At 38.3% G+C, this 27953-nt stretch overlaps 1 protein-coding gene across 11 annotated transcripts in view; it reads left to right on the top strand.

The window, feature by feature from the left end:
* Positions 1-27953, top strand: part of TTC5 (tetratricopeptide repeat domain 5) — a 39640-nt gene that overhangs the window by 10473 nt on the left and 1214 nt on the right. For 9 of the 11 annotated variants that reach the window (XM_078334440.1, XM_009005643.5, XM_002753662.7 and 6 more), the window contains 4 exons: positions 270-416; positions 594-808; positions 4695-4839; positions 7071-9493. In XM_078334440.1, the coding sequence (XP_078190566.1) occupies positions 270-416; positions 594-808; positions 4695-4839; positions 7071-7190 (627 nt within the window). In that variant the 3' untranslated portion in view covers positions 7191-9493. Of the gene's footprint in view, positions 1-269; positions 417-593; positions 809-4694; positions 4840-7070; positions 9494-27953 lie in introns of those variants that run through there. The other 2 variants (XM_078334437.1, XM_035259953.3) reach the window with 1 other exon arrangement.

Genomic DNA, 27953 nt, shown 5'->3' with positions numbered 1-27953 from the left:
TGTTAAGTAAATATAAAGGTCAAGTGACCCAATATATACAACTTAACTATTTTAGAGTTTGGAAATTAGCTTCTTTGAAATGATTCTGTCTTTGGGGTTGTGATCATCTTGGCTAGGAAGAAGGCTGTAAGGTGCTACCAGCTCTTCAGGCTGTTTATGGTAGCTTAGGAAAACAGTTTATTTCTGTAGATTCCTAGCCCGTGGTGCCATTATTCCCTCAGCATAGTTTGTTTGGATATACCTGTAATTGGGATATACTTCTTGTACAGTTGCATAAATATGAAGAGAATTATGGGGAGGCCCTGGAGGGCTTCTCTCGGGCTGTAGCCCTGGACCCTGCCTGGCCAGAGCCCCGACAACGAGAGCAACAACTTCTGGAATTCCTGGATAGATTAACCAGCCTCCTTGAGAGTAAGGTAAAAATGTCTAAAGGGCTGAATTCTACTTTTTTTTTTATTTTGCCATGGGCCAATAAAATAAGAATAAATAGGTTTAGGAGGTAGTAACCCTATAGAAGTGGTGGGAGGGAAGGATTAGAATCTCGAGGAAGGTGGTTAGTTTCCAGCTTCTTATCTGTTTCCCCTTCTTTGCAGGGAAAGGTGAAGGCCAAAAAGCTACAGAGCATGCTGGGAAGCTTGCGCCCAGCCCATCTAGGCCCTTGCAGTGATGGGCACTATCAGTCAGCCTCTGGGCAGAAAGTGACCCTAGAGCTTAAGCCACTGAGTACACTGCAGCCTGGGGTGAACAGTGGTGCCGTCATCCTGGGAAAGGTGGTATTTAGCCTCACCACAGAGGAGAAAGTCCCCTTGTGAGTTTCTCTTGGATTTTCCCCTTTTTACCCTTTTAAACTAATTGCTCTCTCTTCCTTTTCTTTCTCTGGCAGTTGAGGACATTGTTAGTGGTCACAGATTTATGACTTCTGATTTCCTCTGTGACTGTCCCATGGGCAGATATTGCCTAGGTGATATTTAACAATCTTTGATCACAGAGGCTTTTTTGATTCGTCACTGCTCATTTTTAGCCCTGAGTTTGGTGCCATGTGGATTCCTATATCCATAGTTGAAATTTGGCAACTATGTTTTAATATTTTAAACATTTTTTATGTTTAAAATATGTTTTTTTTAATAAGACAGAAACCTTAAAATTCTGTCCTTTTGTGTTTTCATGATCACAGAAGTTAAAGGAGGACAAATCCTTACTCCTGTTTGTACTTAGGTATACTTAGGCAGTTCTGAAAATTGAGCTTTGAGTTATAATTTAAAGTCTGGTTGGGAGATTGTCTTAGATGTCATTCAACAAATATTTATCGAGCATGTATATATGTCATAGGGAGTGAGAAAAAAGAAATGTAAAGGACACAGGTGCAGGTGCTTCTAGCAGCGGAGGAAATGAATTAAGAATATTTATTTAGAAAATTTTTGGATCTTGAAAAGTTACGGTTTAGTGAGTGCCACCATTCCTTGATCCTTCACTCACTTCCTAATCCCTGGTGGACTGGCTTCCCCTTTCTCTCTTCTACTGAAATTGTTATTTTCCTAGGATTACCATTGTCTTTCTAGGCACTGGATCCAGCGACTTCCATTGCATGGTTCCAAAACATTTAGACTATTGAATATCTCTCACTATTGCCTTTCACATCCCTTCGGTTCCATCCAAATGGAAATATTCACAATTTCCATTATATGCCCAAGCTTTCTCTATGGCATTTTCTATAGGTTTGTGTGTTTGATAAGTTGAAGAGCAAAATGATAGTTGAGAACAGTTTGGTTAACTAGAGCAAACCCTAGAACTGAGAAGAATTAGAAAGGGATATAAATAAAGGAAGGCTTTGGATGACCGTCAGAACAAATAGATATTTTACAACTTCTTGGTTTCTCTTTTTCTGCCCAACTTTTAAATCTTGGGTTCCCAGGACTCTTTTTTTTTTCTTTTTTCTCTTTATACCAGGATGGCCTCTAGTTGCCAACTTTGATCACTTGTCAGTGGTTGCGTGACATACTGTGTAGAAGGATCCTGAGGCTTTGACTGGATCCGTCAGGAGAGTGCTTTGCTTGATTGCAGTGTTTCCTGTGAATTCAGGTGTGTCATGTGATGGCATGAGTACAGTTCTCCATCCTATCTATAGATCATCGTGCCTTGTGATGTTGTATAAACCCAAGCCTCCTATATGCTCACAGATATATCTCCAGCCCAAGCTTCATTTCCAAGTTTTGGATCCCTATAGCCAACTGCCTCTGGGTTCCAATAAGAAATCTCTAACTCAGTATTTCAGTATTACTCACCTAAATCTTTCTCTGTAAACCTGTTTCTCCTCCTTGGATTCCCTGTGAATGAATGGTATCACCTCTCAGTCACTTGATTAAGACTTTTGGAAGAATAGGCTTCTCCATTCTCTTGCATTGAGCCATTGCCAAGTTATAGATTTGCCTTTCTTTGTTCTGTGTACTTGACTTCTCTGTCTGTCATCTTAATTCAGGCCCTTATCACTTATCCAAATAGGCCTCCCTGATTCCCTGGTTTACTCCAGTGTTCCACAGTGCTGTCAGAGAAATGTTTCTCAGATATAAATCTGACCATTGCTACTTATTTAAGATCCCTTATTGGTACTATACGTAGCTTTTGGGATAAAGTGTTTTTTTTTTTTTTTTGAGATGGAGTCTTGCTCTGTCGCCAGGCTGGAGTGCATTGGTGCAATCTCAGCTCACTGAAACCTCCACCTCCTGGGTTCAAGTGATACTTCCGCCTCAGCCTCCCGAGTAGCTGGGACCATAGGTGCGTGCCACCACGCCCAGCTAATTTTTTTTGTATTTTTAGTAGAGATGGGGTTTCACCATGTTGGCCAGGGTGGTCTCGATCTCTTGACCCTGTGATCCGCCCACCTCAGCCTCCCAAAGTGTTGGGATTACAGGCATGAGCCACCACACCCAGCCAACTTTTGGGATAAAGTTTGAACTACCTAGCTTAGCATACAAAGTCTTTCATGATTTGCTCCTTGCTTTTTTTTTCCATTATTTTCTGTCACTTTCCCACATGTGCCTTTTGTTTCAACCATGGAACTATTTTGAAGGTTTTAGAACAGCTGTTTTTAGGCCTCTGTGTCTTACATATAGTTACTCTGCCTGAATAATCTCTAGCTTCTTGACATAGCTAACATCTCCTGCCCCCAACATTTTGTTATAAAAATTTTCAAACATACAGCTAAGTTGAAAGAATTTTACATTGAATGTCTTTGTTCTCAACCACTTATATTCTATTAACATTTTATTTTACTTAGCTTATCACGTATCTGTCTGTTTATCCTGTCATCAGAGTAAATTACAGAGATCAATGTACTTTCCTCTACATACTTCAGCATGCAGTTATTACCTGAGTTCAGTATTTCTTTTGACTTTTTCTTTCTGTTTTTGAGATGGAGTTATGTTCTTGTTGCCCAGCTGTAGTGCAATGGGGCATGATCTTGGCTCACTGCAACCGTCACCTCCCAGGTTCAAGCGATTTTTCTGCCTCAGCCTCCCAAGTAGCCAAGATTACAAGTGCACACCACCATGCCTGGCTAATTTTTTTTTTTTTTTTTTTGTATTTTTAGTAGAGACAGCGTTTCACCACATTGGCCAGGCTGGTCTTGAACTCCTGACCTCAGGTAATCCACCTGCCTCTGCCTCCCAAAGTGCTTGGATTATAGGCATGAGCCACTGTGCCTGGCCCAATTTTTCTTTTTATGTAAAATTTACATACAATGAAATGTACAAATCTAAGTGTACATTTTGTAGCTTTTGACAAATGGAAAATATTCATATAACTCGAATAGAGATCATTACCACCATTCCAGCAAGTTCCCTCATGTTCCCTCCAAGCCAATCTCTGCTCCTGTCCTCCTAGAGGTTTTTAAAATTTTGACTGAGGATTAATTTTTCTATTTTAACTCAGGTGGTTTTTCACCCTTTAAGATTCACTTTGAGCGTCTTCTCTTCAAGGACATCTTTCCTGCTTTCCAGTTTTGATTTAAATATTTCTCCTCTGGGTTCTCACAGTCTAATCTGTGGCTTCACTGAATTCAACACAAAGGAAAAACTATGCTATCACCCATCACACTGTACTGTTAAGTGATGGCTTCATTGTCTGACTGTTACACTGTAGGTTGTTCATAGCTGGATTGGTATCTTACTACTAAACACAATTCTTGGCACATACATAATATTTGGTGAAAGTTTGTGGAATTAAACTACACAGACAGTGATGGTTAGAGACTTTGGTTAAGAGAATAATTAAATTGATAGATCAGTAATAATGTTACAACTGTAACATTTTGGACTAGTTCATCATTAATATTTGTTGAATGGCTTCAGTGTGCTTTGTCTAAGTTCTTAGCAAAGTGACAGATTGATGAGTTTCAGAAAAATGAGAACTCAGATGTAGAAAGTGGAGGATGGTACCTCATAGGTTTTCTAAGTAACTGAGAAAAAGCATTTGTTTATTTTGTTAGTATTTTATTTTTAAAATTTAATAAACTAAATTAAATTTCCTTTTTTTGTCCCTGTCCCCAACTAAATTAAATTTTATATTTTATTTTAAGTACCTGTCACTGATTTTAAGTCCAGTATTTTGCTAGTATTTTTAAACCACTGCTTCTGCTCTTCTTTCCTACCCACCTACCTTTTTGTTTTCCTCTCTCCTAATCTGTCTTTATCTGGCAGTACATTTGGCCTGGTAGATTCAGATGGACCTTGCTGTGCCGTGATGGTGTACAATATAGTGCAGAGCTGGGGAGTGCTCATTGGAGACTCAGTAGCCATCCCTGAGCCCAACCTGCGGCTTCACCGAATTCAGCACAAGGGAAAGGTAAGTGATGGCTAGGATTCTCTTCCAACTCATAGGCTCTAAAAGTAGAACCAAGCTTATCTTTTTATATAAGATATAGAAATAATGTATATGTGAGTGTGTGTGTAGGCTATGTGTGTATATATTTGTGTGTGTATATGTTTTATATATATATATTTTACTAAAAAGGTAAACTGATAAGCAAAAAAATAAAAAAATGGAGTGAAACATTATCACTCAGCTGTTATCACTTAAATGTTACTACTGTTAACAGTTTGGTGTACAAACCTGAAGTTTTTTTTCTTTTCATAAATATATGCACATATATTTTTATCTGTATTTTAAATCGGGTAGGATATCTTATGCAAATGCTTGTGAATATTTCCTATGTTTTTACATATTTCACCACATTGAGTAGACACAGGGTGATGAAGATGGTAACATTTATTTAACACTTAATTGAGTGCTAGACACTGTGCTAAGAGTTTTATTGCCTGCCTTGCCTCATTCAGTTCTTACAAAAACCTTATGAAGGTAGATATTTAACCACTGTTTAACCATTTAGATCAGGGGTTGGCAAAGCCCATTAACCAAGTCTGGCTCATTGCTTGATTTTATTTAGAAGGGTTTCTAGGCTGGACATGGTGGCTCGTCCCTATAATCCCAGCACTTTGGGAGGCCAAGGTGGGAGGATCGCTAGAGTCCAGGAGTTTAAGACCAGCCTGGCCAACATAGTGAGATGCTGCCTCTACAAAAAAAATGTTTAAAAATGTAGCCAGGCATGGTAGCACATGCCTGTAGGCCCAGCTACTGAAGTGAGAGAATCACTGTATCTCAGGAGTTTGAGGCTACAGTAAGTCATCATTGTCCTGTTGCATGCCAGCCAGAGTAACAGAGCGTCTCTGCCCCAAATAAGGAAAAAGAAAAAAAAAAGAATGGTTTCTGTGTTCTTAAATGAAAAAAATTGACAGAAGCATAATATTTTGTGATATGTGAAAATTACAGGAAATTTAGATTTTAGTGTCCACAAATAAAGCTTTATTGGAACACAGCCACACTTATTTGCTTACTACTATCTGTGACTGTATTTGTACTATAGTGAGAGAGGTGAAATTCTGTAACAGAGACCATATGACCCACAAAGCCTAAAATATTTACTGTCTGGCCCTTTACAGAAAGACTTTGATGACCTCAGATCTAGATTATTTCTGTTTTTTTCTGTTATAAAAGTACTACAGTGAGCATTTTAATGTCTTTGCTTATATCTATGATTATTTCCTTAAATTAATTTATAATATAGAATCCTGGGTCCAAAGGGTATGCAGAATTCTTAGGGTTTTGATACATATTGCCAAATAGTTCTTTGGAAAATTGTACTAGTTAGTTGTCACTACCAACAGTGGATATAAATAAGTGTTTCTCTGTAGTTTTTTTCTCAACTCTGGGTGGAAACCTTTGAAAAGTTATTTTCTAATTTTATATGAAAAATATTGCATGAACATTATTTTGATTTATAGTTCTTCTATAAATTGCCAGTTTTTGGTGTCACTTGTCCATATTTCTGTGAAGGTTTAAAAAAAAATGATTAATGAGAACTTTTAAATTTACTTTACTTGGACTTAAAAGAGCCTGCTTCTCACAGCCATAATTTTTGGATAAAGATTATTTAACATGTTTTGCAACTTAAAATACCCTGGAACTGATAAAGTGAGCTGATGCCCTTTTTGTTATTAGAAAAATGGCTACATTCTGTTACATATTCTATTTTTTCCTCTTGATATAAAAGAGAAGTAACTTTAATTTATATTTGGTGGATTAACTTAGGACCTTATAAACATTTGGACTGAGATTTTCTCAGGATTCCCACTGGCTTTGGCTAGCTACTGTGTGTATCTAGTTAATTATCAGGAAACACCATGGGAAAGAGAAGAATCTGTGAGAATTGGTTGCATTCTTTTGTTACACAATGCCAGGAACCTGCCTTTTTTGAACCAAAGAACTGTCTCATTCTTGTAGTGACACAACATGGCCTTACATGCTTTGCTTTCCTTCTGAAGATTGAAAACTTTGGGAAAATTTAATCCCCTTTGTTAGGTCAGTTTTGTCTGATGTGAGATGGAAGTAGAGGGGGTATACAATGGGGTATGCAATGTGGGAGGTCGTCCAGAAAGTTGAAAGTGGTGTATGTATCCCCATGCCGGAGCTTTTTCCATCTAGTGATCTGTAATGAACTTTTTTCCTGTCTTTTCTAGGACTATTCCTTTTCCAGTGTTCGAGTGGAGACGCCCCTCTTGCTAGTGGTGAATGGGAAGCCTCAGGGCTCTGGCAGTCAGGCTGCTGCCACAGTAGCATCGCGACCACAGTGTGAATGACCTTCTTTGACTTTCATGCTCAACAGGGAGTGGAGGAGAAGAGACAAGGCCCTGGCCAGCTGGTCCAGCCACATTCAGTGATTCAGCAGGGGTGGGAGGAATGTTTTAAATGAAGACTTTCCTTTTCTCTTCCTGTATTACATTTTGTATTTCTTCTCTATCTGTCCTCATGATGTTCCAGCTGTCTCTAGGGCCACATACTCTTCTGGCATATCTCTCCTGCCTCTTCCACTGCTCTCTTTGTATTAAGAAAAGAACATGGAATTGCTAGAAGTCTTGGGAGCTTGCCATGGGACAGAGTCCCCAAGGCTCCTGTTCTTGCCTCCTTCTTAAGCCTCATATGTATATATCAGTTCAGTATTTATTGCTAAAGGAGGGGGCTTAATTTTATAATGGCTTTTTTTTTTTTGAGCAATTTTTATTGTTATTTGTAAAATTTAGGTCCTTCCCCTTCTTTGGGGCTAGAACAGAATTAAATTTGTTTGGAAAAAAAAGTACCATGTAGTTTGGTCTACTTTATTCTCCCTAAGCTTGTAGTCTTGGTTTTAGGACCACTTCAGTTTATTGGAGTAATACCACCCCCTTTTTTTTCTTTATACAAAATAGTTTATTTCTCTCCCAGTGAAAAGAATTCTGACAATAGACAGCTCAGGGCAGGATTGGAAACTCCACAAAGTTTCTAGAGACCAGCTTCCTTCCATTTTCCCATTCTGTCATTCCTTAGAGGTGGTCTTCACCATGGTCCAAGATGGCAGAGCAGTACTATTCTAATAGTGTTAATAGGCTGAAGGACTAGAGACAGTTAGATATTCAGTTTCTTTACAGTGTGGTGACATGCTTTATAACAGTTTATCTTAATATCCTTGTGGTAAAATGGAGAAATGTGAGTATTAGTAACCAACTGAATGGCTATAGTACATTAATGGATACAGATGAAATTAGAAGACTTCTAGTGAAATGACTCAGATCTTTGTTCTTGGTCCAGTCCTGTTTAATTCTTGATCAGTAACTTGAATATCATTGATGACTCATTGAATGTATAAAGAATGCAGAGGACTCCTCAGAGAATGGATGATAGAAGTCCATTGATAAGAGAAGTTTATCTGTCAAGTCATAAAAGCTGAGTCTCTTAAGATAAAATTTTCAGTCCATTCTTTTGGTCCAAAAAGGCTTTCTTAGGCATAGCTTCAACATCATATATGAAAATTATTAGAAATTTTAGTAGATAAGCTGAAGTCAGTATGAGTAACCAATCTGATAGAGTTTGCAAAAACACTCCTTGTAGACTGCACCAAGAAACCTGTGGTAGACAGTTTTTATTATAAGTACTGTCTGTTTTTTCCCACATATGGAGTCTTAATTTAGTTTTCAGTGTCGATTTTGAGGCCTAGAGTCATAGAAGAGTGATTAGGAGCTTGTGTGCTATAAAAATATCTTGAGAAATGGCTGAAAGCAACTAGGGAAGGTGGGAGTAGTAAGTGGTGTGTGAAAGCATTTGAGGCAGTAGAGATGTGGGACCTAAATACTGTTCACCTTTTACTCAAGTTCTGAGATGAGTTGACGTTCTGTGTAGGACTAGAGAGTAGAAAAATGACCAGTAGGTGGTAACCAGAGAGAAGCAGGGCATGCAAACAAGTAAGTATGCAAAATGTACATGGTTTCAGGAATAACTGGAATACCCATGAAATAAGCACCTGCCTTAGAAATGAGTACACCAATATACCTTGGAAGCCCTTGTGTACCTCCCCATGATCTCATTTGTCTTCACAGCTATATAATATTATATGATTATACCACAATGTATTCATCCTATTAAAGGATATTTGGGTTTCCAGTTTTTCTTTTTTTGCTAGCAAAGCACTAAATTATTAATATTCTTGTATATGTCCTGATATGTAACTGCAAAATTTCTTTTGTAGCAATGGTTCTTGAAGAATGGTTCCCAGACCAACAGCATCAGCATCCTTTGGAACTTCTTTGAAATGCAAATTATCAAGCCCCCTACCCAGATTTACTGAATTCAAAACTGTGGGGGAAGAGTCCAGCAATCTGTGTTTAGTAAACCCTCCAGGTGACTCTGATGCACACTAAAATTTGAGAACCACTGTTTAAGAGTATTGACATAAAATGGAATTGCTGGGTCATAGAGTTCAACTTTTTTGAGAAGCACTAAACGTTTTTAAAGTTTATATCAGTTAATGTCTATACTATCAATGGATGAGTCTCCCCAGTGCTCTCTGTCCTCTTCTGTGCTTGGTATTATCTTTCCTTTTAGATATTGCAAATACAGGAGATTCAAGTATTATTTCCTTGTGGCCTTAATTTCATTTTTTAAATTATTACTGAGCTTGAGCATCTTTTTGTATATTTAGAAGCCACTAATATTTTATCTTGGTAAAATGCCTATTCATTTCTTTGCACACTTCTATATTGGATGTCAAATTGATTTACATATTCCCTGTACTAATCTTTTGTCATATTATGTGCTCAGACACCTAACAAGTTTTAGCTTGTCTTTTTACTCTATTGGGTCTTTTGCTGAACAGAAGTTCTTAATTTCAATTTCATCAAATTTATCCATCTTTTATGGTAATGATTTTTATTTTTATTTTTTATTTTTTTGAGACAGAGTTTCACTGTTGTTACCCAGACTGGAGTGCAATGGCACGATCTCGGCTCACCGCAACCTCTGCCTCCTGGGTTCAAGCAATTCTCCTGCCTCAGCCTCCTGAGTAGCTGGGACTACAGGTGCACACCACCATGCCCAGCTAATTTTTTGTATTTTTAGTAGAGATGGGGTTTCACCATGTTGACCAGGATGGTCTCGATCTCTTGACCTTGTGATCCACCCGCCTTGGCCTCCCGAAGTGCTGGGATTATAGGTGTGAGCCACCATGCCTGGACTGATTTTTATGTTTTAAGAGGTTCTTAGCTATCTTGAAGCTGTAAGGACATTTTCCCTATCTATTGTTTTATGAAGTTATATCATTTTGTCCTTTTCTTACAGTATGACTTTATTTTTGTTATGATGTAGGTATGTAATTTTTTTCATATTGAATAATTAAGTAGCCCAGCACCTTTTATTAAAGAATCAATCCTTTCCTTACTGATTTTTAAAGCCCAGTCTGTCTTAAACCAACTTTCCATCTCTCTCTTTCTCTTTTTCTCTCCCTACCTGTCTGTCCATCCATCTGTCCATCCATCTATACATCCATCCATCCACACTGATCTTTAAAGCCCAGTCTGTCTTAACCAACTTTCCATATGTATCTCTCTTCTTGAGTTCTCTGTTGTTGTTTTTTTTTGACACAGAGTCTTGCTCTGTCACCCAGGCTAGAGTGCAGTAACACAATCGTGGCTCACTGCAGCCTCGACCTTCCAGGCTCAAGCAGTCCTCTCACCTCAGCCTCCCAAGTTGCTGAGCCCACAGGTGTGTGCCACTATGCCTGGCTAATTTTTTTTTTAAGAATTAGCTGCTCAAGTCATCCTCCCACTCAAGTGATCCTCCTGCCTCAGCCTCCCACAGTGTTGGGATTACAGGTATGAGCCACCATACCTGGCCCTCTATTCTGATTTGTTCTGCTCCATTTATTTTTTTGCTAGTACTACATTGCCTTGCAGTTTTATAAGAAGTCAGTATCTAATCACATAAGTTCTTTTATGTTGTTCTTCGTAAGTGTCCCATTTACACTTTAAAATCAGCTTGTAACTTTTCATGAAACATTCCCTGGAACTTTAATTGGGATTGCACTGAATCTATGGATCAGTTTAGGAAGAATAGGCATCTTCATAGCATTGAATCTTCTTACCTGTTTTCTTTGTGTAAGTAAGTCTTCCTCTTTGTCTCTTTTTTTGTGACTATGTAATTTTACTGTTTCTGTAATAGTTGCCAAATAGTGATATTCTAATTTCCTAACTGCAATCAGACCCATCTATTTTTTGAATTCTGGCACTGCCCGTTGAGCTGTACAGTCTTAGGATACCAATTGGAAAGAAAAAAATGGTCAGCTTAGAATTTTGTTTGCAGTAAAAATATGTATCTTTCCCTTGCTCTTCCTTTTCTCTCTTCCTGTTTAATTTCATTCCCTCTGCTTTTGGCCATGGAGGTTGGTCTTGGTTGCTGGGTTACCTTAGTAGTAGGATTAGAACACTCTAGAGGGCAGTGCAGGGAGGGAAAAGGTGAGCAGAGATGTGTGTTGTGGTGTATTAGCCAGCACCCAAGGATTCAAATAGGAAGTGGGAGGTAGTTGCATCGAGGCACATTGGCAGCCACATTGACAGCCAGCTAGCATGAGTACATGGAGGTATTAGGAGAATGTGAGATAGAGGCAGGGAATATTGGTGGTGTGGTTATGAGATTGGCTCTGGAAACACATAAGGTACAAATTAGATATATTAAGATAAATGACAACCAGTTTCTGACTGTTGAAAGAAGTATAAACATGGAAAAGAAAAAATGTCTATAAATAATTCTAGTAGATTGGAGGCATTGTGAAGGAGGAGTAAATTGGAGGCATTGTGCAGACCTCTGGTTTTTGATATGTACACACTGACAAATATATACGTGTCTGTGGTGTGTGTAAGAAATATATATGGTTCTTAGCTATGTCTACTGAGAGGGTCAAATGCCTCACTGGTAGGAGTGATCATAGGTAATACTCTTGGTTTCTGCATAACCTAAGAGGGAATCATATTCCTTAATGAAATTGCCAGTATCAGCATGGCATCTGGAATTGTCTAAGCTGAGAATAGAACTTCCTATGTAAAAATATGAACTTTAAAAGTGTCCCACTGGCTAAATATGGCACATAAGCATGAAAATAAGTGATTGTAACAAAATGGATAATATACTAATTGAGGAGTATTTTTGACATGAAAATAAATAAAAAAAAATAGGTAAATGGAGGAGAAAGGAGGAATACTCCTTAGAGTAGAAGTCAACTACAGGATGTCTAGAGCTACCATTAGGCAATCATCATAGTGTTAGATGGTTTAGATAGGAGTTAATACAAAAAAAGTTGGTTAGTGAAGATGTGATGAGGAGCAGCTTACAGGCATTACCTTAGAATATCTCTTCACAAAATACTGTTCAACATAAAGTAAAAAGTGTAAATTAAAGCTGGATAGGTCTGGCAGATACCAACCAGACCAGGACATTAATGGTTACATCACCGGGGAGGGATAGCAAATGTGACCCTTGGTGGGAGGCATTAAGGGCACAGCACCATTTCTGTATTCTTCCTGCCAAGGGAACATCACTGAATCTGGTCATGAAGAATTAACAGAAAGATCCAGCAGGGGATCATTCAGTTTCATGTAGGATATTGAAGGTGAGAAGTACAAGGAATGATGAAGAACAGTTTGAGATTGGAGAAGAAGAAAATGGTAGGACCCCCAAGTGCAACACATTTTCCAGGGTGGGGATCCTATAGCAGAAAGGGAAGACACTGTCACGTATGATGGAACATTCGAAGGGCATCTGTGGCTTGGGCAGTCATGTTTTGACATTGGTTTTTGACTTAAATGGTAGCATGATTATGTAGAGAAAATTTTTACTTTGGGAAAAACCCCAATGGGAAATTTAGGGGTAGACACCATCCCTGCCCCTTTTATGTTTTAGGAAAAAAAAAATGAATAAAATGCCATAATATATAAAGCAAAAAAGGTTATAAAGCAAATAAGGTAAACAGTTTAATAGTTGAGGAATATGGGAAAGGGATAAATATCCACACATTTTAAATTATTTCAAATTATTTTAAAAATTAAAAATGATTAATTGGCATTTGCTATGGTCCAGAAGTATTCCCCAAACATCATATGTTAAAACTTAATTACCCATGTGATAAGAGGTGGGACCTTCAGGAGGTGATTAAGTCATAAAGACAGAGCTGTCAGAGATGACAGTAGCATCCTTTTAAAATGGCATGAGAAAGTAGGTGCATACCCTTTTGCCCTTCTGCCTTCTGCCAAGTGAGGATGTAGCAAGACACCAGACACTGAATGCTGGCACCTTCATCTTGGGCCTCTCAGCCTGCAGAACCATCAGAAATAATAAAAAAAAAAATCGATTATCCACTATCAGGTGTTTTGTTAGCAGAACTAACAAACTATGGAAACATTGCATATTTTGATTGCTAAAATGAAGTTGGATATTGTTAAATGTATTTGAATTCTTTGATTTTCCTAAATACAATGGAATGATCTGCATTATTTCCCACCCAGTTTTCTTTTGTTTCCTTTTTTTAACATTTGTATAATTGTGAGGAGTACAAGCGCAGTTTTGTTACATGGATGTATTGCTTAGCAGTGAAGCCTGGGCTTTTGGTGTAGCCATCACACAAATAGTGTACATTGTACCCATTAAGTAATTTCTCATTCTTTAGCCCCCTATTACTTTCCCACCCCTTCCAAGTCTCCATTGACTATTATTCTATACTCTGTATTCATGTGTACATATTATTTAACTCCCACATATAAGTGAGAACATGCTGTATTTTACTTTCTGAGTTGTTTCACTTAGGATAATGGTTACCAGTTCCATCCATGTTGCTGAAAAAGGTATGATTTCACTTCTTTTATGGCCAAATAGTATTCCACTGTGTATATGTATATAGATACATATATACATACATACACATACACACACACCCACATTATCTAGTCATTGATTGATGGACACTTAAGTTGATTCTATATCTTTGCTATTATAAATAGTGCTATGAGAGACATGAGTGTAGGTGTCTTTTTGGTATCATGATTTCTTTTCCTTTGGATAGATAACCAGTAGTGGGATTGCTGGGTTGAATGGTAGGTCTATTTTTAGTTCTTGGAGAAATGTCCATACTGTTTTCTATAAAGGTTGTACTAATATCCATTCCCACCAATAGTGTGTAAGAGTTCCCTTTTCTCTGTATCTTCTCCAACAGGTTTTGATTTTTTGATAATAGCCATTCTGACTGGTGTAAGATGATATCCCATTATGGCTTTAATTTGCATTTCTCTGATAATTTGTGAAGTTGGGCATTTTTTTATACACTTGTTGGCCATTTATATGTCTTCTTTTGAAAAATGTACACTCATTTCCTTTGCCCATTTTTTAATGGTATTTTCTTTTTTCTTTCTTTCTTTTCTTTTTTTTTTTGAAACAGAGTCTTGCACTGTTGCCAGGCTGGAGCACAGTGGTGCAGTCTCGGCTGACTGCAACCTCTGCCTCCTGGGTTCAAGTGATTCTTCCACCTCAGCCTCCTGAGTAGCTGAGACTACAGGTGTGTGCCAAATGCCTGGCTAATTTTTATATTTTTAGTAGAGATGAAGTTTCACCATGTTGGTCAGGATGGTCTTGACCTTGTGATCCAGCCACCTCGGACTCCCAAAGTGCTGGGATTACAGGCATGAGCCATTGTGTCCAGCCTTAATGGAATTTTTTGTTTTCTGTTATTGAGTTGCTCGAGTTCCTTATAAATTCTGGATATTGGTCCCCTGTTAGATTCATAGTTTACAAATATTTTCTCCCATTCTACAGGTCATCTGTTTACTCGGTTGACTATTGCTTTTGCTGTGCAGAAGCTTTTCTTTTTTTGAGACAGAGTTTCGCTCTTGTTACCCAGGCTGGAGTGCAATGGCGTGATCTCGACTCACTGCAACCTCTGCCTCCTGGGTTCAGGCAATTCTCCTGCCTCAGCCTTCTGAGTAGCTGGGATTACAGGCACGTGCCAGCATGCCCAGCTAATTTTTTGTATTTTTAGTAGAGACGGCATTTCACCATGTTGACCAGGATGGTCTTGATCTCTTGACCTTGTGATTCACCCACCTAAGAGCTTTTTAATTTAAGTCCCACTTGTCTATTTTTATTTTTGTTGCTTCTGCTTTTGAGGTCTTGGTTATAAATTCTTTAGACCAATGTCCAGAATAGATTTCCCTGGATTTTCTTCTAGCATTTATAGAGTTTCTGATCTTCCATTAAAGTCTTCAATTCATCTTGATTTGGTTTTTGTATATAGTGAGAGATAGGGAAACAGTTTCATTCTTCTGTATATGGCAATCCAATTTTGCCAATACCATTTATTGAAAAAGGTGTTCTTTTTTCTCATGTACATTTTTGTCAACTTTGTCAAAGATCAGTTGGCTGTAGATGTGTGGCTTTATTTCTGGGTTCTCTATTCTATTTCATTGATCCATGTGTCTATTTTTATACTAGTACCATGCTGTTTTGGTTACTATAGCTTTAAAATATAATTTGAGGTCAGGTAGTGCAATGCCTCCTGCTTTGTTCTTTTTGCTTAGAGTTGCTTTGGCTATTTGAGCTCTTTTTTTTTTGGTTCCATATGAATTTTAGGATTTTTTTTTCTAGTTCATGGAATATTTTTCCCTTTGTTTGTGTCATCTACAGTTTCTTTCATCAGTGTTTTGTAGTAAAGATCTTTCACCTCCTTGGTTAAATATATTCCCAGATATTTTATTTCTTTTTAGCTATTGTAAATGGGATTACTTTTATAGTTTGGTTCTCAGCTTGATTGTTATTGGTGTATAAAAATGGTACTGATTTTTGTGTATTGATTTTATACCCTGAAACTTTGCTGTATTTATCACATCTAAGAGTTTTTTTAAAAAAAGTATTTGGGGTGTTTTAGGTATAAGATTACATCACCAGTGAACAGAGATGTTGGGTTGGTGCAAAAGTAATTGTGGCAAATGGCAAAAACCGCAATTAGTTTTGCACCAGCCCAATAGTTTGACTTCTTGTTTTCTAATTTGGATGCTGATATAGTTTGGCTGCTTGTTCCTTCCAAGTGTTATATCAAAATGTAATTCTCAATGTTAAAGGTGGAGCCTGGTGGGAGGTGGTGCTTGTGTCATGGGGATGGATCCCTTATGAATGGCTTGGTGCTGTCCTCAACATAGTGAGTTTTCGTGAACTCTGATTGTTTGAAAGTGTGCGGCACCTCCCCACCACTCTCCGCTCCTGCTCTTGCTGTTTGATATGACTGCTACCGCTTCACTTTCTGCCATGATTGTAAGGTTTCTGAGGCCTTCACCAGAAGCAGATGCTGGAGCCATGCTGGTACAGCCTTCAGAACTGTGAGCCAATTATACCTCTTTTCTTTATAAATTACCCAGTTTCAGGTATTTCTTTATAGCAATGCAAGAACAGCCTAAGACAGAAAACTGATATCAGGAGTGGGGCATTGCTATAAAGATACCTGAAAATGTGGAAGCAACTTTCAACTGGGTAATGGGAAGAGGTTGGAAGAGTTTAGAGGTCTCAGAAGACAGGAAGATAAGGAAAAGTTTGGAACTTCTCAGAGACTGGTTCAATGGTTGTGACCAAAATACTGGTACCCAAGACTGGATAATTTGTAAAAAGAAAAAAAAGAGGTTTAATTGACTCACAGTTCAGCATGGCTGGGGAGGCCTCAGGAAACTTAGAATCATGGTAGAAGGGGAAACAAACACATCCTTCTTCACATGGTGGCAGTAAGAATAAGAATTCAGCAAAGGGAGAAAACTGCCCCCATGATTTACCTGGTCCCTCCCATAATATGTGGTGATTATGGGAACTACAGATGAGATTTGGATTACGGGAACTTCAAGATGAGATTTGGGTGGAGACACAGCCAAATTATATCAGTCTCAGATGGAAATGGGGAATTTATTGGGAACTGGAGTAAAGGTCATCTATGTTACACCCTAGCAAAGAACTTGGCTGCATTATGTTCATGCCATAGGGATCTGTGGAAGTTTGAAATTAAGAGTGATAACTTAGGGTATTCAGTGAATGAAATTTCTAAGCAGCAATCGTTCAAGATATGGCCTGGCTGCTTTTAATAGCCTATGATCAGATGTGGGAGCAAAATTACTTACAGTTGGAACTTATATTTAAAAGGGAAGCAGAGTGTAAAAGTTTGAAAAATTTGCAGCCTGGCCATATGACAGAGATGGAATCCAAGCAGGTTGTAAAGCAAGCACTTGCTAGAGAGATTAGCATGAACAAAAGGGAGTCGGGTGCTAATATCCAAAACAATGGGGGAAAAATGGCCTTGAAGGCGTTTCAGAAATCTCTGAGGTAGCCTCACCTATCATAGGTAGAAGCCTAGGAAGAAAGAATGGCTTTGTGGACTAGTCCCAGAGTACGGCTACCCTGTGCAGCTTTGTGACATTACTCTCCACTTCCTGGCTGCTTTGGCTCCAGCCTTGGCTCAAAGTCCCCAAATACTGCTCATGCTGCTGCTCTGAACAGTGTAAGCTGCCATAAGTCTTGGTGGCTTCCATGTGGTGTTAAGTCTGTGGGCGCATGGACTGCAAGAGGGAAGGGGGCTTGGCAGCTTCCCCCTAGATTTCAAAGGATGTGTGAGACAGCCTGGGTGCCTAGGCAGAAGTCTGCTGCAGAGGTGGAGCCCTCATGGAAAACCTCTGGTAGGGTGGTGAGGAGGGTAAATGTGGGTTTGGAACCCCAACACTGAGTCCCTACCAGGGCACTTCCCTCCAGATACCAAAATGATAGATGCATCAGCAGCTTGTTCCCTGCTTCTGAAAAAGTCACAGACACTCAACTGCAACCTGTGGGAGTAGCCACGCGGGCTGTACCTTGCAAAACCACAGGGGCAGAGCTGCCAGAGCTTGGGGACCAACCTTTTGCATCAGTGTGCCCTGGATATGGGACGTGGAGTCAAAGGAGATTATTTTGGAGCTTTAAGATTTGATGACTGTTCTGCTGGGTTTCAGACTTGTGTGGGACCTATTACCCGCTTCTTTTGGCCAATTTCTCCCTTTTGGAATGGCAATGTTTACCCAATGCCTGTACTACCATTGTATTTTGGAATTAAATAATTTGCTTTGATTTTACAGGCTCATAGGTGGAAGGAGATGAGTCTCAGGTGAGATTTAGAACTTTGGGTTTGATGCCAGAATAAGTTAAGACTTTTGGGCACTATTGGAACGGGATGATTATGTTTTGGAATGTGAGAAGGATATTAGATTTCAGGCACCAGGGGTGGAAAGATACAGTTTTGACATTTGTCCCAACCACATCTCATATTGAAATGTAATCCCCATTGTTGTAGGTGGGGCCTGGTGGGATGTGTTTGGGTCATGGGGGCAGATCTCTCATGAGTAACTTGGTGCTTTCCTTGAGATAGTGAGTTCTCATGAAATCTGACTGTTTAAGAGAGTGTGACAGCTCCTCTTCTCTCTTGCTCTCACTCTCACCACGTAACATGTTCTGCTTCTGCTTTACCTTCAGCCATGATTGTAAAGTTTTTGAGGCCTTCACCAGAAGCAGATGCTCGAGCCATGTACACTCTGCAGAACTAAGAGTGAAGTAAACTCTTGTTTATAAATTACCCAGTCTCTGGTATTTCTTTACAGCAATGTAAGAACAGCCTAACACAGATGCCTTTTCTTTCTTTCTTTTGCCTGATTCCTCTGGCTAGGACATCTAATACTATGTTGAATAGGAGTGGGGGAAGTTGGCATCCTTGTCTTATTCAAGTTCTTAGATGGATTGCTTTCAACTTTTCCTCATTCAGTATAATATTGGCTGTGTTTGGTAAAAATGTCCTTTATTATTTTGAGATGTGTTTCTTCTATGTCTAGTGTGTTGAGGGTTTTTATCATGAAAGGATGCTGAAGTTTATCAAATTCTTTTCTGCATTTGTTGAGATGATCATAGGGTTTTTGTTTTTTAAATCTGTCTATGTGATGAATCACATTTATTGATTTATGTATGTTGAACCATCCTTGCATTTCTGGAATAGAACTTGATTATGGTGTATTATCTTTTTGATGTACTGTTGGATTTGGTTTGCTAGTATTTTGCTGAGGATTTTTGTATCTATGTTCAGCAGAGATAATTGGTCTGTAGTTTTGTTTTTTAGTTGTATGCTTGCCTGGCTTTAGTATTGAGATACTGACTCCATAGAATGAATTAGGGAAGATTTTCTCCTGCTTGATTTTTTGGAGCAGTTTCAGTAGGAGTGTACATTAGGTAGAATTGAGCTGTGAATTCATCTAGTTCTGGGATTATTAGTTGTTGGGAGATTTTTATTATTGATTCACTTTTACTACTTTTTATTGTTAAGTTTAGGATTTCTATTTCTTTCTGGTTTAGTCTTTTGATATAATTGTATACTTTCTCCAGAAAGTTTGTTTATAACTTTTATTAAATTTATTCCTAGCCTTTTTATAGTTCTTTTCTGCCATCATAAATAGTATCATTTTTAAGAATTAAATTTTCTAACTGTGCTTTGGAATAGAAACACAATTAGTATTCATTTATTTTTTGCAGCTATGGCCTTTTTAGAACTTTTTCATTCTAATAATTTGATGATTCCTTTGGGTGTTCTGTATACAAATAAGGACCATTTGGGGTCTTCTGCAATCCTTTAGCTTCTGTTTAGTTTTTTTTTTTTTTTCCTGCACTACTTAGGACCTCTAGTATGCTTAATAGAAACGGTGATAGCAGGCATTCTTGTCTTGTTTCTGTACTTAAAGAAAATACTTTCAACATTTTCTTGTCAAATAAGATGTTTGTTGCAGGGTTTTTTTATTTATTTTTTTTATTTTTTATTTTATTTATTTATTTATTTTTATTGGATTATAGGTTTTGGGGTACATGAGCAGAGCATGCAAGACAGTTGCGTAGGTACACTATAATTGCTCTTAGACACTGTTTGTTATGAGCTTTTATCAAATGTTTTAAATTTTTCTAATTTATCTTTTTCTATCTATTGCTTTTTTTCTGTATTTATTGAAATAGCAAATGATTGTCTTCTGTTCTTTAACCTGTCAATGTGGTGAATTAGAGTACTCAACTTTCAATCAATAAATCAAATTTGTATTCTTGGTACAAAGTTTACTTGGTCAAGATATATATATATATATATACACACACACACATATATATGTGTACATATATTCTTGTTTTTTTGAGATAGGATCGCTCTCTGCTGCCAGGCTGGAATTCAGTGGCACGATTTTGGCTCACTACAACCTCTACCTCACAGGTTAAAGTGATTTTCCTGCCCTAGCCTCCCAAGTAGCTGGGATTACAGCCATGCGCCCCCATGCCTGGCTAATTTTTGTATTTTTAATAGAGATGGGGTTTCGTGCCATTGTTGCCCAGGCTGGTCTTGAAACACTGACCTCAAGTAATTCTCCTGCCTCAGCCTCCCAAAGTGCTGGAGTTACAGGTGTGAGCCACTGTGTCTGGCCTAGGATATATATATTCTTATACATTGCTGTATTTGTTCAATTAGGTTTCTGTGTCTGTGGGTGACAAGTGAGTTTAGTTTTTATTTCTTAATGTATTCTAGTTTGGTTTTTATATCAAATGTAAGCTCGCCATATACAATGAGTAAATAGTGTTTCCTCTGTGTGATTATTTTAAGAATTTATATAAAATTGGTTTATCTTTTTTTTGGTACAATTTACCTGGAAAATCATCAGCACCACACTTTTTTTTTTTTAAAATAGAAAGCTTAACTACTGATTTAAATTCTTTGGTGTTTATCGGTTTGAATTATTCAATTTTTCTCTTGATTCAGTTTTAATATTTTGTATTTTTATAGTAATTTATCCATTTCATTTACATTTTCAAATTTGCTCCTCTAAACTATTTATAATATATGCCCATAACATCCTCTCATTTTTCTTTTTGTGGGAACCTGTGTCTCCATCAAACCAAGAATCTTCTTTAGTGATATCCAGGACAGATTGTTCCTCCTCGTCTGTCAGTGACCCATCAGCCTGTTGAGTACTAGGGAACCACAGTGCCTGGTACTGGCAGGTTTGTTGCTTTCATTCTTTCTAATCTTGATCTTTTATGCTGAAGAGTTAGTTTATTTATCTATTTAAAGAAGATATTTGGACAAAGATGCTATTTTTAATTTCAAAATGAAAATTATGTTGTTAGGATTAGTCTCTGTATAAGTCAGAGTCACATTTTAAATTTTCCTAGGACTTGGTTGGTTTTCTCAGCACACTCCCAGCTCCTGGCAAGTTTGCATAGAGCAGGCAAATAGGAAAGTTCTCATAGAAAATTTTGCATGTATATGTGGATAGGGAGGTAATGGAATGGGACACACATGGGAAGATACAGGAAAAAGAAAACTGTTCTTACTCCTTACCAACCCCATAGGAGATGGTGCCATACAGTGGGAAAGAGAACTAGTTATAGTTTTCTTTTTCCTAATTGTAACTTTCCTTTTCATTTATTTCAGGAAGTTATATATACAATGTTGTAAAATTAAAAAGTTGTTAAAAACTCCCTTTTACTCGACCTCTACTTCCCAGTTTTTAATAACTTTAGAAACTCCCTTTCACCCCTGACCTCTACTTCCCTTACTGGGGTAACTACTCCATTTTCTTGTTTTCCTCCAGAGATGTTCTATCTATATAAGCATAGTAGTATATTACTTAAAAATATACAAATAACACTGCCTGTGTGATTTTAGGCAAATCTCTTGAACTTCACTATTAACTTCTTCTTTCAATTCCTAGATGAAAATATTTATACAGACCTGGAAAAACTCACAGTGATTTTGTAGAAATCAATCAAGTAGTATTTATGAACATGTAGAAATCAATCAAGTAGTGTTATGAAAATCATCAGGTATAAGTGTGAGATGGAGGAGAGGTTAGTCATGGAAGTTTTATTGTTCTACACAAAAGACAATGAGTCACAGGGGATGTGACTTGACAAGAGTGATTCTGAATTGGTAGCTGGGCTGTGTTTCAGTAGCCCCCTGGCTAACTCCTCTTACATTGTGTTGGGATTTTCTTCATGGCTAATGAAGAGATCTATCTATTAGCTTGGGATAGGAAGTGGAAGCTTGCCAGTGTGAGACACCTCACCTTCCTCCTTCACTCCTTCCCTTTGCTCCTTCCTCACGTTCAGGGAGTTAGTATTGGAACTTGGCTGATGCAACAGTTTGAGTCACTGTCCCTCTGTGCTGTGGGACCCACTCACTTTTAATTGGAAGTTGATGGGATTGCTTCTCCCTCCCTCACCCTGACTTCCTCCTTTAATTGACTCCCAGGGCTCGGCAACTCCTGCTAATCAACCAATGCAGAGCTGCTGCAGAGAGCACTCGGGGACCCCAGGTTCTGTTGTGACTCTGCTTCAACTTTCTTTTCTTATCTGTTGAAACAACTTTGCCTTTGGATTAGGCCTGGGAGAATAGGGTTCCTTTGGGCATTGCCTCTGCAGAGGCAGCTTTAATAATGCCAGTGTCTTCTAGACTTTGCCAACTATTGTGTTCAGCATGAACCTTTTTGTTTGTGCTGGCAGAGAAGGGAAAAGATTAGGTATCTGGCTCATGTGTCCAAAGCTGGGGTGGTGAATGATGGGAGAAATGAGTAGATGAAAAAGCACATCATTTGAGGAATGGGAGCCTCAACATTTTGGTCCACATTCTGCATCCCTATTAGCAAAAAGCCTTATGGAAAACTTATCTTGTCTGCTTATTTTTGTCATTGTCCCAAGGAAAGTGAATCTAGTTGTGCAGTTTTGGCCAATATTATTATTGGGTTACATTTAAAAAAATTATTTAAAAAATAGACTTTGTCTTTTAAAGCATTTTCAAGTTCACAGCAATATTGAATGGAAAGTATGGAGGGTTTCTATATACCACTTCACCTGCCTCATGCCCAACCTTTCCCTCTATCAATATCCCATCCCAGAGTGTACCCTTCCTATAATTGATGAACCTACAGTGACACATCATTATCATTCCAAGTCCATAGTTTACATTAGGGTTTACTCTTGGTGGTATCCATTTTATAGGTTTTGACAAATGTATACTGACATGTATTTATTAAACTATCATACAGAATAGTTTCATTGCCTGTAAACTCCTGTGTGTTCTACCTGTCTGTCCTTGTATCCTCTCCTCCTTCACCCCTGAAAACCACTTTCTTTTTTCATTTTTATTTTTTATTTTTTGAGACGGAGTTTCGCTCTTGCTACCCAGGCTGGAGTGCAATAGCGTGATCTCGGCTCACCACAACCTCTGCCTCCTGGGTTCAGGCTTTTCCTGCCTCAGCCTCCTGAGTAGCTGGGATTACAGGCACGTGCCACCATGCCCAGCGAATTTTTTTTTTTGTATTTTTAGTAGAGACAGGGTTTCACCACGTTGACCAGGATGGTCTCGATCTCTTGACCTCGTGATCCACCCACCTCAGCCTCCCAAAGTGCTGGGATTACAAGGCGTGAGCCACTGCGCCCGGCCCTTTTTTCATTTTTTAATAACAATTTTTTTTCTTATGCCTCCCAGGCCTTCCTTGCTAGAAACCACTATTTTTTTTTTTTTACTGTCTCTATAATTTTCCCTTTTTCAGAATATCGTAAGATTGGAATTAGAGTATGTAGCCTTTTCATGTTGAGTCTTTGCTCCTTGGATTACATTTCAAAATGGACATTTAAAAATAATTTTAGAATGATTTTAAAGCTACAGTAGAGGGAAAATATATCTATAGCATACCAAAGTATATTTGTGTAACCTCTTTTTTTGAGGGGTGAGGGCACAGGGTCTCGCTCTGTTACTCAGGTTAGAGTTCAGTGGAATGATCATAGCTCACTGCACCCACAAACTCCTGGTCTTAAGCAATCTTCCTACTACAGCCTTCCACATAGCTGGGACTACAGGCATGTGCCACCATGCCTGGCTAAGTTTTAAAAATTCTTAGTAGAAATGAGGTCTCACTCTGTTGCCCAGGCTGGCCTCAAACTCTTGGGCTCAAGTGATCCTCCTGCCTCGACCTCTCAAAGTGCTGTGATAATAAGTGTAGGCCACTGTGCCTAGCCTGTAACCTTTGTTTTCACAAATGGATAATATTAAAGAAAATTTTCTTGGTACCCAGTCTAGTCTGTTCTTGCAGAAGCAATGCAGTAGGTTTGACTTTGAGTGCTTTATTACCAACACTTTCTGCCCAGGTCACGGTTAAGGTCCAGGTTGGAAAACACTTGTTGAAGGTTGAATTGTCATCTTTTTACTGGATGATAGGGTAGTTTTTAGCCCATAGATCAACTTGCTTACAAAATCAAGAAAGACATGAAATCTCAGTCTATATGTAGTTTTCTAAGTGTTTATTGGAAACTGTGTTCTGGATAAAGCAATCATATGTATACATTTTTATTATGTAATGTATAAGTTATTTGTAAATTATAAATATCTTCTAAGATACTATTGTGTTTTCTTTTTTTTTGAGAGAAGGAAAGAAAAAAAGGAGTGAAGGAGAGGAAGAAAGAGGAAGAAAAAGAGGGAGAGAGAACGGAAATGTTGCTTTATTCTAAAAAAAATGGGTATTAATAATGGCCAATCAATGTTTCATTTAAACCTATGAGTAGGTGTGATATGGTATTGACAAGAATGTATGTTTTGTGTATTTAAAGTGGAGAGCTCTATAAATATTTATTAAGTTTACTTGTCCCAGATCTGAGTTCGAGTCCTGGATATCCTTATGAATTTTCTGTCTCATTGAGTCTAAGTCTCTATGTATCTGGGTGTTAGGATCATTAGCTCTTGTTGTTGCATTGATCCTTTTACCACTATATCTTTGTTGCTTTAAAATTTATTTTATCAGATATGAGAATTGAAACTCCTGCTTTTTATTTATTTATTTATTTTTGCTCTCCATTTGGTTGGTAAATCTTCCTCCATCCCTTTGTTTTGAGTCTTTGTGTATCCTTGCATGTGAATCAGGTCTGGATGTAACATGCCTTTGGGTTTTGGCTGTATCTTTTGATTGGGGGATTTAGTTGATTTAAATTTAGCATTACTGCCATTTGATGTTAACTGGCTGTTTTATCCATTCGTTGATGTAACTTCTTCTTTATGTTAATGCTGTTTACTTTTTGGTATATTTTTAGAAAGGCTAATACTGGTTGTTTCTTTCTATGTGTAATGCTTCTTTCAGAAGCTCTTGTAAAGCAGGCCTGGTGGTAATAAAAATCTCTGAGTACTTGCTTGTTCATAAAAGATTTTATTTTTCCTTCAGTTGTGAAGCTTAGTTTGGCTGGATATGAAATTCTGGGCTGAAAGTTCTGTTCTTTAAGGATGTTGAATATTGGCCCCCACTCTCTTCTGGCTTGTAGAGTTTCTGCTGAGAGATCTGCTGTAAGTCTGATAGTCTTCCCTTTGTGGGTAACCTGACCTTTCTCTCTGGCTGCCCTTAGTATTTTTCCTTTGTTTCAACCCTGGTGAATCTAACAATTATGTGCCTTGGGGTTGCTCTTCTTGAGGAATATCTTTGTGGTGTTCTCTGTATTACCTGGGGTTGAATATTGTCCTGCTTTGCTAGTTTAGGAAAATTTTCCAGAATAATATCCTGAAGAATATTTTCCAGCTTGGATTCATTCTCTCTGTCACATTCAGGTACACCTATCAAACGTAAATTTGGTCTTTTCACATAGTCCCACATTTCTTGGAGACTTTGCTCATTCCTTTTTATCCTTTTTTCCCTAATCTTGTCTTCTCGTTTTATTTCATTAAGTTGGACTTGGACTTCTGATATCCTTTCTTCTGCTTGAACAATTTGAGTGTTTAAACCTGTGCATACTTCTCGGAGTTCCTGTATTGTATTTTATTCTTCAGTTCCATTAATTCACTTATATTCCTCTCTAGGTTGTCTATTCTCATTAGGATTTCATCAAACCTTTTTTCAAAGTTCTTAGTTTCTTTACATTGGGCTACAACATGTTCTTTTAAGTCACAGAAGTTTCTTATTATCCATCTTCTGAAGCCTGATTCTGTTAATGGGATGCGCTTGTTCTCCATCTAGCCTTGTTCCCTTGTTGATGAGGAACTGTGACCCTCTTTAGAGGGACAGGCATTCTGATTTTGAGTATTCTCAGCCTTTTTACGCTGGCTTCTTTCCATCATTGTAAATTTATCCACCTATCGTCTTTGTAATTACCAACTTTCAAATTAGGTCTCTGAGTGGACGTCCAAGTTGTAATTCCCAGGGCCGAAATATGAGCAACCCACTGCACCAGCCAAAACAGTGGTGTTAAGAGTGATGGTGCTTTTCTGCCCGGGAATCTCCAGTCTGGCTTCCTTCTTGAGTCCGTAATAGTTGACTCTGCCTTCCTGGAGCTCCAAACCTCAGTCAGAAGGGGAACCAGTCCTGTTTACTCTGCACCAAGAGCTGCCGCACCGAGGTGCTGGCACAACTGCTGCGCTGGCCATAAGAGTCGCGCTAGCGACCGTGTGGCTCCTCCAAACCTTGGTCAGAAGGGGAACCAGTCCTGTTTACTCTGCACCGAGAGCTGCCACGCCGAGGTGCTGGCAAAACCGCTGCGCCGGTCACAAGAGTCACGCTGGTGACCCGTGCAGCTCCTCCACTGGGAATCTTCTGCTCTGTGAGCGACCACAATTTGTCTGAAAGTGTGGCATCCTCTCGTTTTCTGCGCTTTCACTGGGAGCTGCAATCCTGAGATGTTAGTGATCAGCCATCTTGAATCGTTCGATACTGTTGTGTTTTCTAGATAGAAAATGTATCTTTCTAAAATGTGTTTCTAACTCTAGTGTCAATTTATAGTATATGATAAATGTTGAATGAAAAAACATTATTCTGTTGTTGATTATAATTCTCTAAACACATATTTTCCTAGACCTGCTTACTTTAGATTTTAAAGATCAGATTCTCACATTTTCCATGCAGTTACACATTTATATCAATAGAGAGGGTAAACAAACAAACAAAAAAGGCTTCATGGTCCTGTTTATCTTTGCTCAGGCAGGATGGCTATAGAGGAAGTTACACCAGAATCTCAGCAGATAAATATAGAATAGATCCAGGGTGTTAGGATTTTAGAGCATGGTCCCACTGAATGGGAGAGTACAAAGTTGACCAGTGTGGATAGAGAAAAAGCAATGCTTCCTGGGATCTATGGAATCCCAGTGAGTAAATATGCCCACTATCCTTTTCATGTTCTCCAGTTTTGCTTCTTTTTGTGCTCCTTTTCTGGTGTGGTCATTTTCTCTTTGTCCTGCTAGATGGTTAAACAATTGGGAGGAAGAACTATACCCTGCCTTTTATTTATTTGCCTATTGCTGTAGCACCACTCGTAAGTTGGCAGGCAGAGAGGAGACCTTTACTTCACTAGTTCTCAGTTCCTAAAGTCATAAGTGTTTATGAAACACCTTCTCTTGTATTGGATATAGCAGTATGATGGTTTGAAGATAAATAAGGTCATACAGCTGGTAAGTGGTAAGCCTAGGCTTAAGTCTGGGTCTCTTGCTATCAAGTCAGCACTTGCCAGCAAGTCAGTATTTTTATGCCAGGCTGTTTTGTGGGGTTATTATGTCAAAGTGAGAAAGTGAAAATAATTATTTTCTTATTTAAACCCATGAAAAGCCAATGCAAGAAAGATTAAAATTCTGTTTAGTGAATATAGTGCCTAATTCTCCTTAAGTGTTTAGATTAAAATTTTAAATGTAGTTTTCCATATATTTGATGTTTATACTTTCCTGTTTTATAGAAAAATGTATAATTGAGGATAAAACTGTATTAGTCTAGCCTTTTAATAAAACACTTCTGTTGGATTTCTAGTTCCTTAAAAAAAAAAAAGAGAGATGCTTGCTTAGGGGGGATGGTATGTTTGGAGTGCAGTAGCATAATCACAACTCATTGAAGCCTCAACCTCCCAGTGTTAAGGATCCTCCCACTTCAGCCTCCCAAGTAGCTGGAATGGATAGCACATGCCACCATGCCTGGCTGATTTTTTTTTTTTTAAAGACAGGAGTCTCTGACTCCTCGCCTCAA

Source organism: Callithrix jacchus, chromosome 8 (genome assembly GCF_049354715.1).
Source record: "Callithrix jacchus isolate 240 chromosome 8, calJac240_pri, whole genome shotgun sequence".
Taxonomy (NCBI): Eukaryota; Metazoa; Chordata; class Mammalia; order Primates; family Cebidae; genus Callithrix; species Callithrix jacchus.
The sequence above is the reverse complement of the archived record's forward strand: the minus strand, read 5'-3'. Positions and strand labels throughout refer to the sequence as shown.